At 38.9% G+C, this 17,709-nt stretch overlaps 1 protein-coding gene across 1 annotated transcript in view; it reads left to right on the plus strand.

Annotated features, from left to right (window-relative positions):
- Positions 1-17,709, plus strand: part of cldn10a (claudin 10a) — a 63,837-nt gene that overhangs the window by 38,165 nt on the left and 7,963 nt on the right. The window contains exons 2-3 of the mRNA XM_061973651.2: positions 17,053-17,416; positions 17,496-17,657. Coding sequence (XP_061829635.2) covers positions 17,197-17,416; positions 17,496-17,657 — 382 coding nt within the window. The 5' untranslated portion in view covers positions 17,053-17,196. The remainder of the gene's footprint in view (positions 1-17,052; positions 17,417-17,495; positions 17,658-17,709) is intronic.

Genomic DNA, 17,709 nt, shown 5'->3' on the forward strand with positions numbered 1-17,709 from the left:
GAGTGTATAACAACCCACCTGCCGAATCAACTAGCCCTGAAAATGGATGGCGCTGGAGCGTCGGGCCCATATACCCGGCCGTCGCCGGCAGCGAGACGCGCTTGGAGGTGCGCTCAGCGCGGCTCCCATATGATTGCGCACTGGTGTGCGTCTGGGTCGTGACAGCGTGGCACGCGAATGTCTGTGCTGCATTGGATCAGTCTCCTTTCTTTAACAGGCAAAAGCTTTATAACCTCACTAATGCCTTGCATCGTCTATATTAGATATATAACAACGGGCGGGTGCGGGCGGGTGCGGTTCTGATCAAATGTTACATCGGGTGGATTGCGGATGGTTGACGACTTTCTGATGCGGTTGCGGATGAAATAATTGCCTATCCGCGCATCTCTAGTGTAGACAGAAAAGGGAGAATGGACACATTTTGGTGTAAAAAGTAAAGATAAAGGTGAAGTTATAACACTGAAACACCAGTCTGCTAGAGCAGCTTAGCTTGGGGCGGTACAGCTCGGTTGGTAGAGTTGCCGTGCCAGCAACTTGAGGGTTCCAGGTTCGATCCCCCGCTTAGTCACTGCCGTTGTGTCCTTGAGCAAGACACTTTACCCACGTGCTCCCAGTGCCACCCACACGGTTTTAAAATGTAACTTAGATATTGGCTTTCACTATGTAAAAGTGCTTTGAGTGACTAGAGAAAAGCGCTATATAAATATAATTCACTTCACTTCTTGCTCTTGTTAGCCATAAGTTAGCTAGCAATTAACATCCATCCGCAGTGTTTTAGCTACTTCTAAATCACTAATCCTGGCCTCCATGGCGACAAATAAAGTAAGTTTCTTACAAGTAGCATTATCACTGGAGGACGAGGAATAGCTAAACATGCTTCACTACACTAGCTCACTGCTAACAGCAAGCTAGCACCCCTGAATGTAAACAAATGCCATGGGTGGATCTACACAGACATCGACTGTAACGATACCAAGTACAGGAGCTGTACATAGTCGATACTGCACTGATTACATTGATATTTTTTTCTTTTTATATCATTCATAAAGTCAGTAAATACGTCCCTGGACACATGAGGACTTTGAATATGACCAATGTATGATCCTGTAACTACTTGGTATCACATCCATACCTAAATGTGTGGTATCATCCAAAACTAATGTCAAGTATTGTCATGTCTGTGTGATCATGTTTTGTTTTAGTCATGTTCGGTTTTTGTTTTTGGACTTTTTGTGCACTTTTGTTTTGTTTTGTCACCATAGCAACCATTAGTTTTCACCTGTCACGTCACGCACCTGTTTCACGTTTTGAGTCACGCACCTGTTTTCGTTAATCACGTCTGTAGTATTTAAGTTCATTGTTTTCAGTTTGTCTTCCTGGTGACATCCCGCATTCATACTCTGTCTACCTCTGCGCACTTCATGCCATGTCCAAGTAAGTTTCTTCTATTAATGCCACAGTTAGTGTTTTTTTGTTTAATTGTTCACAGTTTTTTTGCCCACGTGCAAGTCTTTTTGTTTCGTTAGTCAAGTTTGTACTTTACAAACACACCATAGTCCTTGTCTTGACAAGTATCAAAGAAGAGAAGAATAAGTGATTATTACATTTGAACAGAAGTGTAGATAGAACATGTTCAAACAGAAAGTAAGCAGATATTAACAGTAAATGGACAAGTGGATTCATAATCCATTTTTACAGTTTGTCCCTCATAATGTGTACAAAATAATAGGTGTATAAATGACACAATATGTTACTGCATAGACTAATTAGGAGTCTTTGTTTGTTTACTTACTACTAAAAGACAAGTTGTCTATTTTATCCATCCATCCATCCATCTTCTTCCGCTTATCCGAGGTCGGGTCGCGGGGGCAGCAGCCTAAGCAGGGAAGCCCAGACTTCCCTCTCCCCAGCCACTTCGTCCAGCTCCTCCCGGGGGATCCCGAGGCGTTCCCAGGCCAGCCGGGAGAGATAGTCTTCCCAGCGTGTCCTGGGTCTTCCCCGTGGCCTCCTACCGGTCGGACGTGCCCGAAACACCTTCCTAGGGAGGCGTTCGGGTGGCATCCTGACCAGATGCCCGAACCACCTCATCTGGCTCCTCTCAATGTGGAGGAGCAGCGGCTTTACTTTGAGCTCCCCCCGGATGACAGAGCTTCTCACCCTATCTCTAAGGGAGAGCCCCGCCACTCGGCGGAGGAAACTCATTTCGGCCGCTTGTACCCGTGATCTTGTCCTTTCGGTCATGACCCAAAGCTCATGACCATAGGTGAGGATGGGAACGTAGATCGACCGGTAAATCGAGAGCTTTGCCTTCCGGCTCAGCTCCTTCTTCACCACAACGGATCGATACAGCGTCCGCATTACTGAAGACGCCGCCTGTCGATCTCACGATCCACTCTTCCCTCACTCGTGAACAAGACTCCGAGGTACTTGAACTCCTCCACTTGGGGCAAGATCTCCTCCCCAACCCGGAGATGGCACTCCACCCTTTTCCGGGAGAGAACCATGGACTCGGACTTGGAGGTGCTGATTCCCATGCCAGTCGCTTCACACTCGGCTGCGAACCGATCCAGTGAGAGCTGAAGATCTTGGCCGGAGGAAACCATCAGGACCACATCATCTGCAAATAGCAGTGACCTAATCCTGCAGCCACCAAACCAGATCCCCTCAACGCCCTGACTGCGCCTAGAAATTCTGTCCATAAAGGTTATGAACAGAATGGGTGACAAAGGGCAGCCTTGGCGGAGTCCAACCCTCACTGGAAACGTGTCCGACTTACTGCCGGCAATGCGGACTGGTTTAGGTTGACTATCCTATGTCACTGCTCAGAAGATAAGAACTGGTTTAGGTTGACTATCCTATGTCACTGCTTAGAAGATAACAACTGGTTTAGGTTGACTATCCTATGTCACTGCTCAGAAGATAAGAACTGGTTTAGGTTGACTATCCTATGTCACTGCTCAGAAGATAAGAACTGGTTTAGGTTGACTATCCTATGTCACTGCTCAGAAGATAAGAACTGGTTTAGGTTGACTATCCTATGTCACTGCTCAGAAGATAAGAACTGGTTTAGGTTGACTATCCTATGTCACTGCTCAGAAGATAACAACTGGTTTAGGTTGACTATCCTATGTCACTGCTCAGAAGATAACAACTGGTTTAGGTTGACTATCCTATGTCACTGCTCAGAAGATAACAACTGGTTTAGGTTGACTATCCTATGTCACTGCTCAGAAGATAACTGGTTTAGGTTGACTATCCTATGTCACTGCTCAGAAGATAAGAACTGGTTTAGGTTGACTATCCTATGTCACTGCTCAGAAGATATCAACTGGTTTAGGTTGACTATCCTATGTCACTGCTCAGAAGATAACAACTGGTTTAGGTTGACTATCCTATGTTACTGCTCAGAAGATAACAACTGGTTTAGGTTGACTATCCTATGTCACTGCTCAGAAGATAACAACTGGTTTAGGTTGACTATCTTATGTCACTGCTCAGAAGATAAGAACTGGTTTAGGTTGACTATCTTATGTCACTGCTCAGAAGATAAGAACTGGTTTAGGTTGACTATCTTATGTCACTGCTCAGAAGATAACAACTGGTTTAGGTTGACTATCCTATGTCACTGCTCAGAAGATAACAACTGGTTTAGGTTGACTATCCTATGTCACTGCTCAACTGGTTTAGGTTGACTATCCTATGTCACTGCTCAGAAGATAAGAACTGGTTTAGGTTGACTATCCTATGTCACTGCTCAGAAGATAAGAACTGGTTTAGGTTGACTATCCTATGTCACTGCTCAGAAGATAACAACTGGTTTAGGTTGACTATCCTATGTCACTGCTCAGAAGATAAGAACTGGTTTAGGTTGACTATCCTATGTCACTGCTCAGAAGATAAGAACTGGTTTAGGTTGACTATCCTATGTCACTGCTCAGAAGATAAGAACTGGTTTAGGTTGACTATCCTATGTCACTGCTCAGAAGATAAGAACTGGTTTAGGTTGACTATCCTATGTCACTGCTCAGAAGATAACAACTGGTTTAGGTTGACTATCCTATGTCACTGCTCAGAAGATATCAACTGGTTTAGGTTGACTATCCTATGTCACTGCTCAGAAGATAACAACTGGTTTAGGTTGACTATCCTATGTCACTGCTCAGAAGATAACAACTTCCATCCCTGCTCAGTTCTGCACCACCTTGACTACACAATCCATGTGTAGAACCATCCAAGACCTCGCTCATCCACGTTTGTCCGACCGTATCAGTATTATAATCTGCTGAAATAAAGGTTGAGAATCGCGAGCTTTCCCTTGAAAAATTCCCAGATTTCCCAGAATTCCAGGTTTTCCGGGACATTTTTCCCATTCAAAATGAATTGGCCATTTTTCAAACTTCCACCATTTCCACATTTTTCAATGTATTCAAACCATTCCACCTTCAACACATTCCACTCATCCTGGAAATTCAAATTATTATTTTTTTACAAGTTCAAAACAATTCCAGGAATTTCCAGAATTCCCGTTATTTCAAACCCTATTTTCAACCTTTTTTCTGGCAACTACTCCTTCCACATTTTTCAACCCACTTCCACCGTCCCACTGTCAAAACATTTCCCTTAATCAGGACAAAAAACTAAATTGTTTTTCAAACAGGAAAAACTCCCGGCATTCCCAAAATTCCAGGAATTCCATAATACCATTTCTCAATTAAAAATGTTCGATATTTCACAATAGATTTTAAAAATTACAACACCAACCATTTCAACTCATTGAGAACATTCACATTTTTTTAACATCTTCCAAAAAATTCCTGCTTTTCCCGAAATTCACAAATTTCCATGAAATTCCCATTGAAAAGAATGGGACATTTTTCAAAGTTCCACAACTCCCACATTTTTATCCATTCCAAACCATTCCAACCTCAAAATATTCAGCCTGTTCAGTAATTGTGTGTTCCCTTCCAACAATTATTTTTAAAAAAATCCCAGATTTCCCAGAATTCCAGGTTTTCCGGAACATTTTTCCCATTGAAAATGAATTGGCCATTTTTCAAACTTCCACCATTTCCATATTTTTCAATGTATTCAAACTATTCCACATTCAACACATTCCACTCTTCCTGGAAATTCAACTTATTATTTTTTACAAGTTCAAAACAATTCCAGGAATTTCCAGAATTCCCGTTATTTCAAACCCTATTTTCAACCTTTTTTCTGGTGACTTCCACATTTTTAAACCCACTTCCACCGTTCCACCGTCAAAACATTCCTCTTAATCAGGACAATAAACTAAATTGTTTTTCAAACTGGAAAAATTCCCAGGTTTCCCAAAATTCCAGGAATTCCATAATACCATTTCTCAATTAAAAATGTTACTACTTCGACATTTCAAAACCGATTTTAAAAATTACAACACCAACCAATTCAACTCATTGGGAACATTTACATTTTTTAACATGTTTCTAAAAAATTCCCGCTTTTCCCGAAATTCACAAATTTCCATGAAATTCCCTTTGAAAAGAATGGGACATTTTTCAAAGTTCCACAACTCCCACATTTTCTATTCGATTTAAACCATTCCAACCTCAAAATATTCAGCCTGTTCAGGAATTGTGTGTTCCCTTTCAACATTTATAAAAAAAAATTCCCGGATTTCCTAGCATTCCCAGTTTTTAGGGACATTTTCCCCATTCCAAATTAATTGGCTATTTTTCAAACTTCCACCATTTCCACATTTTTCAACCGATTCAAACCATTCCACCTTCAACACATTCCACTCATCCTGGACATTCAAACTATTATTTTTTTCAAGTTAAAAAAAAATCCAGGAATTCCCAGAATTCCTATTATTTCAAACCCTATTTTCACCCTTTTTTCTAGTGACTACTCCTTCCACATTTTTCAACCCACTTCCACCGTCCCACTGTCAAAACATTCCTCTTAATCAGGACAATAAACTAAATTGTTTTTTAAACTGGAAAAATTCCCGGGTTTCCCAAAATTCCAGGAATTCCATAATACCATTTCTCAATTAAAAATGTTACTACTTCAACATTTCAAAACCGATTTTAAAAACTACAACACCAACCATTTCAACTCATTGAGAACATTTACATTTTTTAACATGCTTCTAAAAAATTCCCGCTTTTCCCGAAATTCCCAATGAAAATAATGGGACATTTTTCACAGTTCCACAACTCCCACATTTTCTATCCGATTCAAACCATTCCAACCTCAAAATATTCAACCTGTGCAGGAATTGTGTGTTCCCTTTCAACAATTATTTAAAAAAATTCCCGGATTTCCTAGCATTCCCAGTTTTTAGGGACATTTTCCCCATTCAAAATTAATTAGCTATTTTTCAAACCTCCACCATTTCCACATTTTTCAACCGATTCAAACCATTTCACCTTCAACACATTCCACTCATCCTGGACATTCAAACTATTATTTTTTACAAGTTAAAAAAAATCCAGGAATTCCCAGAATTTCCATTATTTCAAACCCTATTTTCACCCTTTTTTCTGGCGACTACTCCTTCCACATTTTTCAACCCACTTCCACCGTCCCACTGTCAAAACATTCCTCTTAATCAGGACAAAAAACTAAATTGTTTTTCAAACTGGAAAAACTCCCGGCTTTCCCAAAATTCCAGGAATTCCATAATACCATTTCTCAATTAAAAATGTTACTACTTCGATATTTCACAATAGATTTTAAAAATTACAACACCAACCATTTCAACTCATTGAGAATATTCACATTTTTTAACATGTTCCAAAAAATTCCTGCTTTTCCCGAAATTCACAAATTTCCATGAAATTCACATTGACAAGAATGGGACATTTTTCAAAGTTCCACAACTCCCACATTTTTTATCCGTTCCTAAACCATTCCAACCTCAAAATATTCAGCCTGTTCAGCAATTGTGTGTTCCCTTCCAACAATTATATTAAAAAAATCCCAGATTTCCCAGAATTCCAGGTTTTCCGGGACATTTTTCCCATTCAAAATGAATTGGCCATTTTTCAAAATTCCACCATTTCCACATTTTTCAATGTATTCAAACCATTCCACCTTCAACACATTCCACTCATCCTGGAAATTCAAATTATTATTTTTTACAAGTTCAAAACAATTCCAGGAATTTCCAGAATTCCCGTTATTTCAAACCCTATTTTCACCCTTTTTTCTGGCGACTACTCCTTCCACATTTTTCAACCCACTTCCACCGTCCCACTGTCAAAACATTCCTCTTAATCAGGACAAAAAACTAAATTGTTTTTCAAACTGGAAAAACTCCCGAATTTCCCAAAATTCCAGAAATTCCGTAATACCATTTCTCAATTAAAAATTTTACTACTTCGATATTTCACAATAGATTTTAAAAATTACAACACCAACCATTTCAACTCATTGAGAACATTCACATTTTTTAACATGTTCCAAAAAATTCCCGCTTTTCCCGAAATTCACAAATTTCCATGAAATTCCCATTGAAAAGAATGGGACATTTTTCAAAGTTCCACAACTCCCACATTTTTTATCCGTTCCAAACCATTCCTACCTCAAAATATTCAGCCTGTTCAGCAATTGTGTGTTCCCTTTCAACAATTATAAAAAACAACAACCCAGATTTCCCAGATTTCCGAGACATTTTTCCCATTCAAAATGAATTGACCATTTTTCAAACTTCCACCCTTTTCCACATTTTTCAATTTATTCAAACCATTCCACCTTCAACACATTCCACTCATCCTGGAAATTCGAATTATTATTTTTTACAAGTTCAAAACAATTCCAGGAATTTCCAGAATTCCCGTTATTTCAAACCCTATTTTTAACCTTTTTTCTGGCGACTACTCCTTCCACATTTTTAAACCCACTTCCACCGTCCCACTGTCAAAACATTCCTCTTAATCAGGACAATAAACTAAATTGTTTTTTAAACTGGAAAAATTCCCGGCTTTCCCAAAATTTCAGGAATTTCAAAATACCATTTCTCAATTAACAATGTTACTACTTCGACATTTCAAAACCGATTTTAAAAATTACAACACCAACCATTTCAACTCATTGGGAACATTTACATTTTTTAACATGTTTCTAAAAAATTCCCGCTTTTCCCGAAATTCCCATTGAAAATAATGGGACATTTTTCAAAGTTCCACAACTCCCACATTTTCTATCCGATTCAAACCATTCCAACCTCAAAATATTCAACCTGTTCAGCAATTGTGTGTTCCCTTTCAACAATTATTTTAAAAAATTCCCGGATTTCCTAGCATTCCCAGTTTTTAGGGACATTTTCCCCATTCCAAATTAATCGGCTATTTTTCAAACTTCCACCATTTCCACATTTTTCAACCGATTCAAACCATTCCACCTTCAACACATTCCACTCATCCTGGACATTCAAACTATTATTTTTTACAAGTTAAAAAAAAATCCAGGAATTCCCAGAATTTCCATTATTTCAAACCCTATTTTCACCCTTTTTTCTGGCGACTACTCCTTCCACATTTTTCAACCCACTTCCACCGTCCCACTGTCAAAACATTCCTCTTAATCAGGACAAAAAACTAAATTGTTTTTCAAACTGGAAAAACTCCCGGCTTTCCCAAAATTCCAGGAATTCCATAATACCATTTCTCAATTAAAAATGTTACTACTTCGATATTTCACAATAGATTTTAAAAATTACAACACCAACCATTTCAACTCATTGAGAATATTCACATTTTTTAACATGTTCCAAAAAATTCCTGCTTTTCCCGAAATTCACAAATTTCCATGAAATTCACATTGACAAGAATGGGACATTTTTCAAAGTTCCACAACTCCCACATTTTTTATCCGTTCCTAAACCATTCCAACCTCAAAATATTCAGCCTGTTCAGCAATTGTGTGTTCCCTTCCAACAATTATATTAAAAAAATCCCAGATTTCCCAGAATTCCAGGTTTTCCGGGACATTTTTCCCATTCAAAATGAATTGGCCATTTTTCAAAATTCCACCATTTCCACATTTTTCAATGTATTCAAACCATTCCACCTTCAACACATTCCACTCATCCTGGAAATTCAAATTATTATTTTTTACAAGTTCAAAACAATTCCAGGAATTTCCAGAATTCCCGTTATTTCAAACCCTATTTTCACCCTTTTTTCTGGCGACTACTCCTTCCACGTTTTTTCAACACACTTCCACCGTCCCACTGTCAAAACATTCCTCTTAATCAGGACAAAAAACTAAATTGTTTTTCAAACTGGAAAAACTCCCGGCTTTCCCAAAATTCCAGGAATTCCATAATACCATTTCTCAATTAAAAATGTTACTACTTCGATATTTCACAATAGATTTTAAAAATTACAACACCAACCATTTCAACTCATTGAGAACATTCACATTTTTTAACATGTTCCAAAAAATTCCCGCTTTTCCCAAAATTCACAAATTACCATGAAATTCCCATTGAAAAGAATGGGACATTTTTCAAAGTTCCACAACTCCCACATTTTCTATCCGATTCAAACCTCAAAATATTCAGCCTGTGCAGGAATTGTGTGTTCCCTTTCAACAATTATTTTTTAAAAAATTCCCGGATTTCCTAGCATTCCCAGTTTTTAGGGACATTTTCCCCATTCCAAATTAATTGGCTATTTTTCAAACTTCCACCATTTCCACATTTTTCAACCGATTCAAACCATTCCACCTTCAACACATTCCACTCATCCTGGACATTCAAACTATTATTTTTTACAAGTTAAAAAAAAATCCAGGAATTCCCAGAATTCCCATTATTTCAAACCCTATTTTCAACCTTTTTTCTGGCAACTACTCCTTCCACATTTTTCAACCCACTTCCACCATCCCACTGTCAAAACATTCCTCTTAATCAGGACAAAAAACTAAATTGTTTTTCAAACTGGAAAAACTCCCGGCTTTCCCAAAATTCCAGGAATTCCATAATACCATTTCTCTATTAAAAATGTTACTACTTCGATATTTCACAATAGATTTTAAAAATTACAACACCAAACATTTCAACTCATTGAGAACATTCACATTTTTTAACATGTTCCAAAAAATTCCCGCTTTTACCGAAATTCTCAAATTTCCATAAAATTCCCATTGAGAAGAATGGGAAATTTTTCAAAGTTCCACAACTCCCACATTTTCTATCCAATTCAAACCATTACAACCTCAACATATTCAGCCTGTTCAGCAATTGTGTGTTCCCTTTCAATAATTATAAAAAAAATTCTCAGATTTCCCAGAATTCCAGGTTTTCAGGGAAATTTTTCCCATTCAAAATGAATTGGCCATTTTTCAAACTTCCACCATTTCTAAATTTTTCAACGTATTCAAAGTATTCCACCTTCAACACATTCCACTCATCCTGGACATTCAAACTATTATTTTATACAAGTTCCAAAAAAGTCCAGAAATTTCCAGAATTCCCGTTATTTCAAACCCTATTTCCACCCTTTTTTCTGGCGACTACCCACGTTTTTTCAACACACTTCCACCGTTCCACCGTCAAAACATTCCTCTTCATCAAGACAAAGAACTAAATTGTTTTTCAAACAGGAAAAATTCCCGGCCTTCCCAAAATTCCAGGAATTCCATAATACCATTTCTCAATTAAAAATGTTACTACGTCGATATTTCACAATAGATTTGAAAAATTACAACACCAACCATTTCAACTCATTGAGAACATTCAAATTTTTTAACATGTTCCAAAAAATTCCCGCTTTTACCGAAATTCACAAATTTCCATAAAATTCCCATTGAGAAGAATGGGACATTTTTCAAAGTTCCACAACTCCCACATTTTTTATCCAATTCAAACCATTCCAACCTCAAAATATTCATGTGTTCAGCAATTGTGTGTTCCCTTTCAACAATTATTTAAAAAAATCCCAGATTTCCCAGAATTCCAGGTTTTCCGGGACATTTTTCCCATTCAAAATGAATTGGCTTTTTTTTCAAACTTCCACCATTTCCACATTTTTCAATGTATTCAAACCATTCCACCTTCAACACATTCCACTCATCCTGGACATTCAATTTATTGTTTTTTACAAGTTCAAAACAATTCCAGGAATTTCCAGAATTCCCGTTATTTCAAACCCTATTTTCAACCTTTTTTTCTGGCGACTACTCCTTCCACATTTTTCAACCCACTTCAACCATTCCACCGTCAAAACATTCCTCTTAATCAGGACAATAAACTAAATTGTTTTTTAAACTGGAAAAATTCCCGCGTTTCCCAAAATTCCAGGAATTCCATAATACCATTTCTCAATTAAAAATGTTACTACTTTGACATTTCAAAACCGATTTTAAAAATTACAACACCAACCATTTCAACTCATTGAGAAAATTCAAAATTTTTAACATGTTTCTAAAAAATTCCCGCTTTTCCCGAAATTCCCAATGAAAATAATGGGACATTTTTCAAAGTTCCACAACTCCCACATTTTCTATCCGATTCAAACCATTCCAACCTCAAAATATTCAACCTGTTCAGCAATTGTGTGTTCCCTTTCAACAATTATTTAAAAAAATTCCCGGATTTCCTAGCATTCCCAGTTTTTAGGGACATTTTCCCCATTCAAAATTAATTGGCTATTTTTCAAACTTCTACCATTTCCATATTTTTCAAGTATGCAAACCATTCCACCTTCAACACATTCCACTCATCCTGGAAATTTGAACTATTATTTTTTACAAGTTCAAAACAATTCCAGGAATTTCCAGAATTCCCATTATTTCAAACCCTATTTTCAACCTTTTTTCTGGCGACTACTCCTTCCACATTTTTCAACCCACTTCAACCGTCCCACTGTCAAAACATTCCTCTTAATCAGGACAAAAAACTAAATTGTTTTTCAAACTGGAAAAACTCCCGGCTTTCCCAAAATTCCAGGAATTCCATAATACCATTTCTCAATTAAAAATGTTACTACTTCGATATTTCACAATAGATTTTAAAAATTACAACACCAACCATTTCAACTCATTGAGAAAATTCACATTTTTTAACATGTTCCAAAAAATTCCTGCTTTTCCCGAAATTCACAAATTTCCATGAAATTCCCATTGAAAAGAATGGGACATTTTTCAAAGTTCCACAACTCCCACATTTTCTATCCGATTCAAACCTCAAAATATTCAGCCTGTGCAGGAATTGTGTGTTCCCTTTCAACAATTATTAAAAAAAATTCCCGCATTTCCTAGCATTCACAGTTTTTAGGGACATTTTCCCATTCAAAATTAATTGGCTATTTTTCAAACTTCCACAATTTCCACATTTTTCAACCGATTCAAACCATTCCACCTTCAACACATTCCACTCATCCTAGACATTCAAACTATTATTTTTTACAAGTTAAAAAAAAATCCAGGAACTCCCAGAATTTCCATTATTTCAAACCCTATTTTTACCCTTTTTTCTGGCGACTACTCCTTCCACATTTTTCAACCCACTTCCACCGTCCCACTGTCAAAACATTCCTCTTAATCAGGACAAAAAACTAAATTGTTTTTCAAACTGGAAAAACTCCCGGCTTTCCCAAAATTCCAGGAATTCCATAATACCATTTCTCAATTAAAAATGTTACTACTTCGATATTTCACAATAGATTTTAAAAATTACAACACTAACCATTTCAACTCATTGAGAACATTCACATTTTTTAACATGTTCCAAAAAATTCCTGCTTTTCCCGAAATTCACAAATTTCCATGAAATTCCCATTGAAAAGAATGGGACATTTTTCAAAGTTCCACAACTCCCACATTTTGTATCCGTTCCAAACCATTCCAACCTCAAAATATTCAGCCTGTTCAGCAATTGTGTGTTCCCTTCCAACAATTATATTAAAAAAATCCCAGATTTCCCAGAATTCCAGGTTTTCCGGGACATTTTTCCCATTCAAAATGAATTGGCCATTTTTCAAACTTCCACAATTTCCACATTTTTCAATGTATTCAAACTATTCTACCTTCAACACATTTCACTCATCCTGGAAATTCAAATTATTATTTTTTACAAGTTCAAAACAATTCCAGGAATTTCCAGAATTCCCATGATTTCAAACCCTATTTTCAACCTTTTTTCTGGCGACTACTCCTCCCACATTTTTCAACCCACTTCAACCGTTCCACCGTCAAAACATTCCTCTTAATCAGGACAATAAACTAAATTGTTTTTTAAACTAGAAAAATTCCCGGGTTTCCCAAAATTCCAGGAATTCCATAATACAATTTCTCAATTAAAAATGTTACTACTTTGCCATTTCAAAACCGATTTTAAAAATTAGAACACCAACCATTTCAACTCATTGAGAACATTCAAATTTTTTAACATGTTTCTAAAAAATTCCCGCTTTTCCCGAAATTCCCAATGAAAATAATGGGACATTTTTCAAAGTTCCACAACTCCCACATTTTTTATCCGATTCAAACCATTCCAACCTCAAAATATTCAGCCTGTTCAGGAATTGTGTGTTCCCTTTCAACAATTATTTTAAAAAATTCCCGGATTTCCTAGTATTCCCAGTTTTTAGGGACATTTTACCCATTCAAAAATAATTGGCTATTTTTCAAACTTCCACCATTTCCACATTTTTCAACCGATTCAAACCATTCCACCTTCAACACATTCCACTGATCCTGGACATTCAAACTATTATTTTTTACAAGTTAAAAAAAAATCCAGGAATTCCCAGAATTCCCATTATTTCAAACCCTATTTCCACCCTTTTTTCTGGCGACTACTCCTTCCACGTTTTTTCAACACACTTCCACCGTTCCACCGTCAAAACATTCCTCTTCATCAGGACAAAAAACTAAATTGTTTTTCAAACTGGAAAAACTCCCGGCTTTCCCAAAATTCCAGGAATTTCATAATACCATTTCTCAATTAAAAATGTTACTACTTCGATATTTCACAATAGATTTTAAAAATTACAACACCAAACATTTCAACTCATTGAGAACATTCACATTTTTTTAACATCTTCCAAAAAATTCCTGCTTTTCCCGAAATTCACAAATTTCCATGAAATTCCCATTGAAAAGAATGGGACATTATTCAAAGTTCCACAACTCCCACATTTTCTATCCATTCCAAACCATTCCTACCTCAAAATATTCAGCCTGTTCAGCAATTGTGTGTTCCCTTCCAACAATTCTAAAAAAAAATAATCCCAGATTTCCCAGAATTCCAGGTTTTCCGGGACATTTTTCCCATTCAAAATGAATTGGCCATTTTTCAAACTTCCACCATTTCCACATTTTTCAATGTATTCAAACCATTCCACCTTCAACACATTCTACTCATCCTGGACATTCAAATTATTATTTTTTACAAGTTCAAAACAATTCCAGGAATTTCCAGAATTCCCGTTATTTTAAACCCTATTTTCAACCTTTTTTCTGGCGACTACTCCTTCCACATTTTTCAACCGTTCTACTGTCAAAACATTCCTCTTAATCAGGACAAAAAACCAAATTGTTTTTTAAACTGGAAAATTCCCGGCTTTCTCAAAATTCCAGGAATTCCATAATACCATTTCTCAATTAAAAATGTTACTACTTCGACATTTCAAACCCGATTTTAAAAATTACAACACCAACAATTTCAACTCATTGAGAACAAATTCCTTGTTGAGAAATGTTGCTCTTAAACAATTTGCTCAGGCATTTGTTGACAAAGTGGTGACCCTCGCCCCGTCCTTGTTTGTGAATGACTGAGCATTTCATGGAAGCTGCTTTTATAGCCAATCATGGCACCCACCTGTTCCCAATTAGCCCGTTCACCTGTGGGATGTTCCAAATAAGTCTTTGATGAGCATTCCTCAACTTTCTCACTCTTTTTTGCCACTTCTGCCAGCTTTTTTGAAACACGTTGCAGGCATCAAATTCCAAATGAGCTAATATTTGCAAAAATTAACAAAGTTTCTCAGTGTGAACATGAAATATCTTGTCTTTTCCGTCTATTCAATTGAATATAAGTTGAAAAGGATATGTTGTATTCTCTTTTTATTGACCATTTACACAACCTGACAACTTATCTGGTTTAGCATCCTCATTATGTCTAATCTGTCTGGGTAGATTTTGATATGTGGGAGGAGCTTGTTACAGAACAACGCCCACCGGATCACCAACCTACTCAGTGGCCGAGTGGTTAGAGTGTCCGCCCTGAGATGGGTAGGTCGTGAGTTCAAACCCCGGCCGAGTCATACCAAAGACTATAAAAATGGGAGCCATTACCTCCCTGCTTGGTACTCAGTAGAAGCATTTAAGTCCCATCTTAAAACTCATTTGTATACTCTAGCCTTTAAATAGACCCCCCTGTTAGACCAGTTGATCTGCCGTTTCTTTTCTTTTCTCCTCTGCTCCCCTTTTCCTTGTGGAGGGGGGGGGGGGGGGGGGGGGGGCACAGGTCCGGTGGCCATGGATGAAGTGCTGGCTGTCCAGAGTCGGGACCCGGGGTGGACCGCTCGCCTGTGCATCGGCTGGGAACATCTCTGCGCTGCTGACCCCACTATGGACTGGACTCTTACTATTATGTTGGATCCACTATGGACTGGACTCTTACTATTATGTTGGATCCACTATGGACTGGACTCTCACTATTATGTTAGATCCACTATGGACTGGACTCTTACTATTATGTTAGATCCACTATGGACTGGACTCTTACTATTATGTTGGATCCACTATGGACTGGACTCTCACACTATTATGTTAGATCCACTATGGACTGGACTCTCACTATTATGTTAGATCCACTATGGACTGGACTCTCACACTATTATGTTAGATCCACTATGGACTGGACTCTCACTATTATGTTAGATCCACTATGGACTGGACTCTTACTATTATGTTGGATCCACTATGGACTGGACTCTCACACTATTATGTTAGATCCACTATGGACTGGACTCTTACTATTATGTTAGATCCACTATGGACTGGACTCTTACTATTATGTTAGATCCACTATGGACTGGACTCTTACTATTATGTTAGATCCACTATGGACTGGACTCTCACTATTATGTTAGATCCACTATGGACTGGACTCTCACACTATTATGTTAGATCCACTATGGACTGGACTCTTACTATTATGTTAGATCCACTATGGACTGGACTCTTACTATTATGTTAGATCCACTATGGACTGGACTCTCACACTATTATGTTAGATCCACTATGGACTGGACTCTTACTATTATGTTGGATCCACTATGGACTGGACTCTCACTATTATGTTAGATCCACTATGGACTGGACTCTCACACTATTATGTTAGATCCACTATGGACTGGACTCTTACTATTATGTTAGATCCACTATGGACTGGACTCTTACTATTATGTTGGATCCACTATGGACTGGATTCTCACACTATTATGTTAGATCCACTATGGACTGGGCTCTTACTATTATGTTGGATCCACTATGGACTGGACTCTCACAATATTATGTCAGACCCACTCGACATCCATAGCTTTCGGTCTCCCCTAGAGGGTGCGGGGGGTTACCCACATATGCGGTCCTCTCCAAGGTTTCTCATAGTCATTCACATCGACGTCCCACTGGGGTGAGTTTTTCCTTGCCCTTATGTGGGCTTTGTACCGAGGATGTCATTGTGGCTTGTGCAGCCCTTTGAGACACTTGTGATTTAGGGCTATATAAATAAACATTGATTGATTGATTGATTGATACTCAGCATCAAGGCTTGGAATTGGGGGTTAAATCACCAAAAATGATTACCGGGCGCGACCACCGCTGCTGCTCACTGCTCCCCTCACCTCCCAGGGGGTGATCAAGGGTGATGGGTCAAATGCAGAGAATAATTTCGCCACACCTAGTGTGTGTGTGTGTGACTATCATTGCTACTTTAACTGTAACTTTGGATGAGGCAAAGAATGAGGGCCCTTGGAGGCCACACACGTTTGGGGCCCCTGAGCTATAAACTGAGCAGGTCTTTGCTATCTGCCCCCCCCCCCCTCCTTTCAGCTTCCTGTCAGTTAATGACTTCCTTCTCCCGGGCGTGCGGAGTGATGACACAAGAGGGCCAGTGGAGAGAGAGAGAGAGAGGCTCGCCTCCACCCGCCCGCGCCATCACTTCGAACGCCGTCTCACCTGCGAGAGGCCGGAGCGATGAGCGCCATGGCGACGGAGATCGCCGCCTTCCTCCTTGCCGTCTGCGGGTGGATCCTGGTGTCGTCCACGCTGCCCAGCGACTACTGGAAGGTGTCCTCGGTGGACGGGACGGTCATCACCACCGCCACCTTCTGGTCCAACCTGTGGAAGACGTGCGTGACCGACTCCACGGGCGTGTCCAACTGCAAGGACTTCCCCTCCATGCTGGCTCTGGACGGTGAGTTGACCTCCACACAAAAGTGGCGGGAGAAGGTGACCCGGCTTCTTCTTCTTCTTCTTCTTCCCAACCGTTCAAGCGTACATCCAAGTGTGCCGAGGCCTGATGATCGCCGCCGTGTGCCTGGGCTTCTTCGGCGCCACGCTCGCCCTCCTGGGGATGAAGTGCACCAAGGTGGGCGGCTCGGAGACCACCAAGGCTCGTTTGGCGTTCCTCGCCGGGTGTCACTACCTCCTGAGTGGTAAACTTGACCTTCACCCCCCCTGCTGGTGGTGGAGGTCTGGGCTCTGATT

This window comes from Nerophis lumbriciformis, linkage group LG01, assembly GCF_033978685.3.
Source record: "Nerophis lumbriciformis linkage group LG01, RoL_Nlum_v2.1, whole genome shotgun sequence".
Classification (NCBI taxonomy): Eukaryota; Metazoa; Chordata; class Actinopteri; order Syngnathiformes; family Syngnathidae; genus Nerophis; species Nerophis lumbriciformis.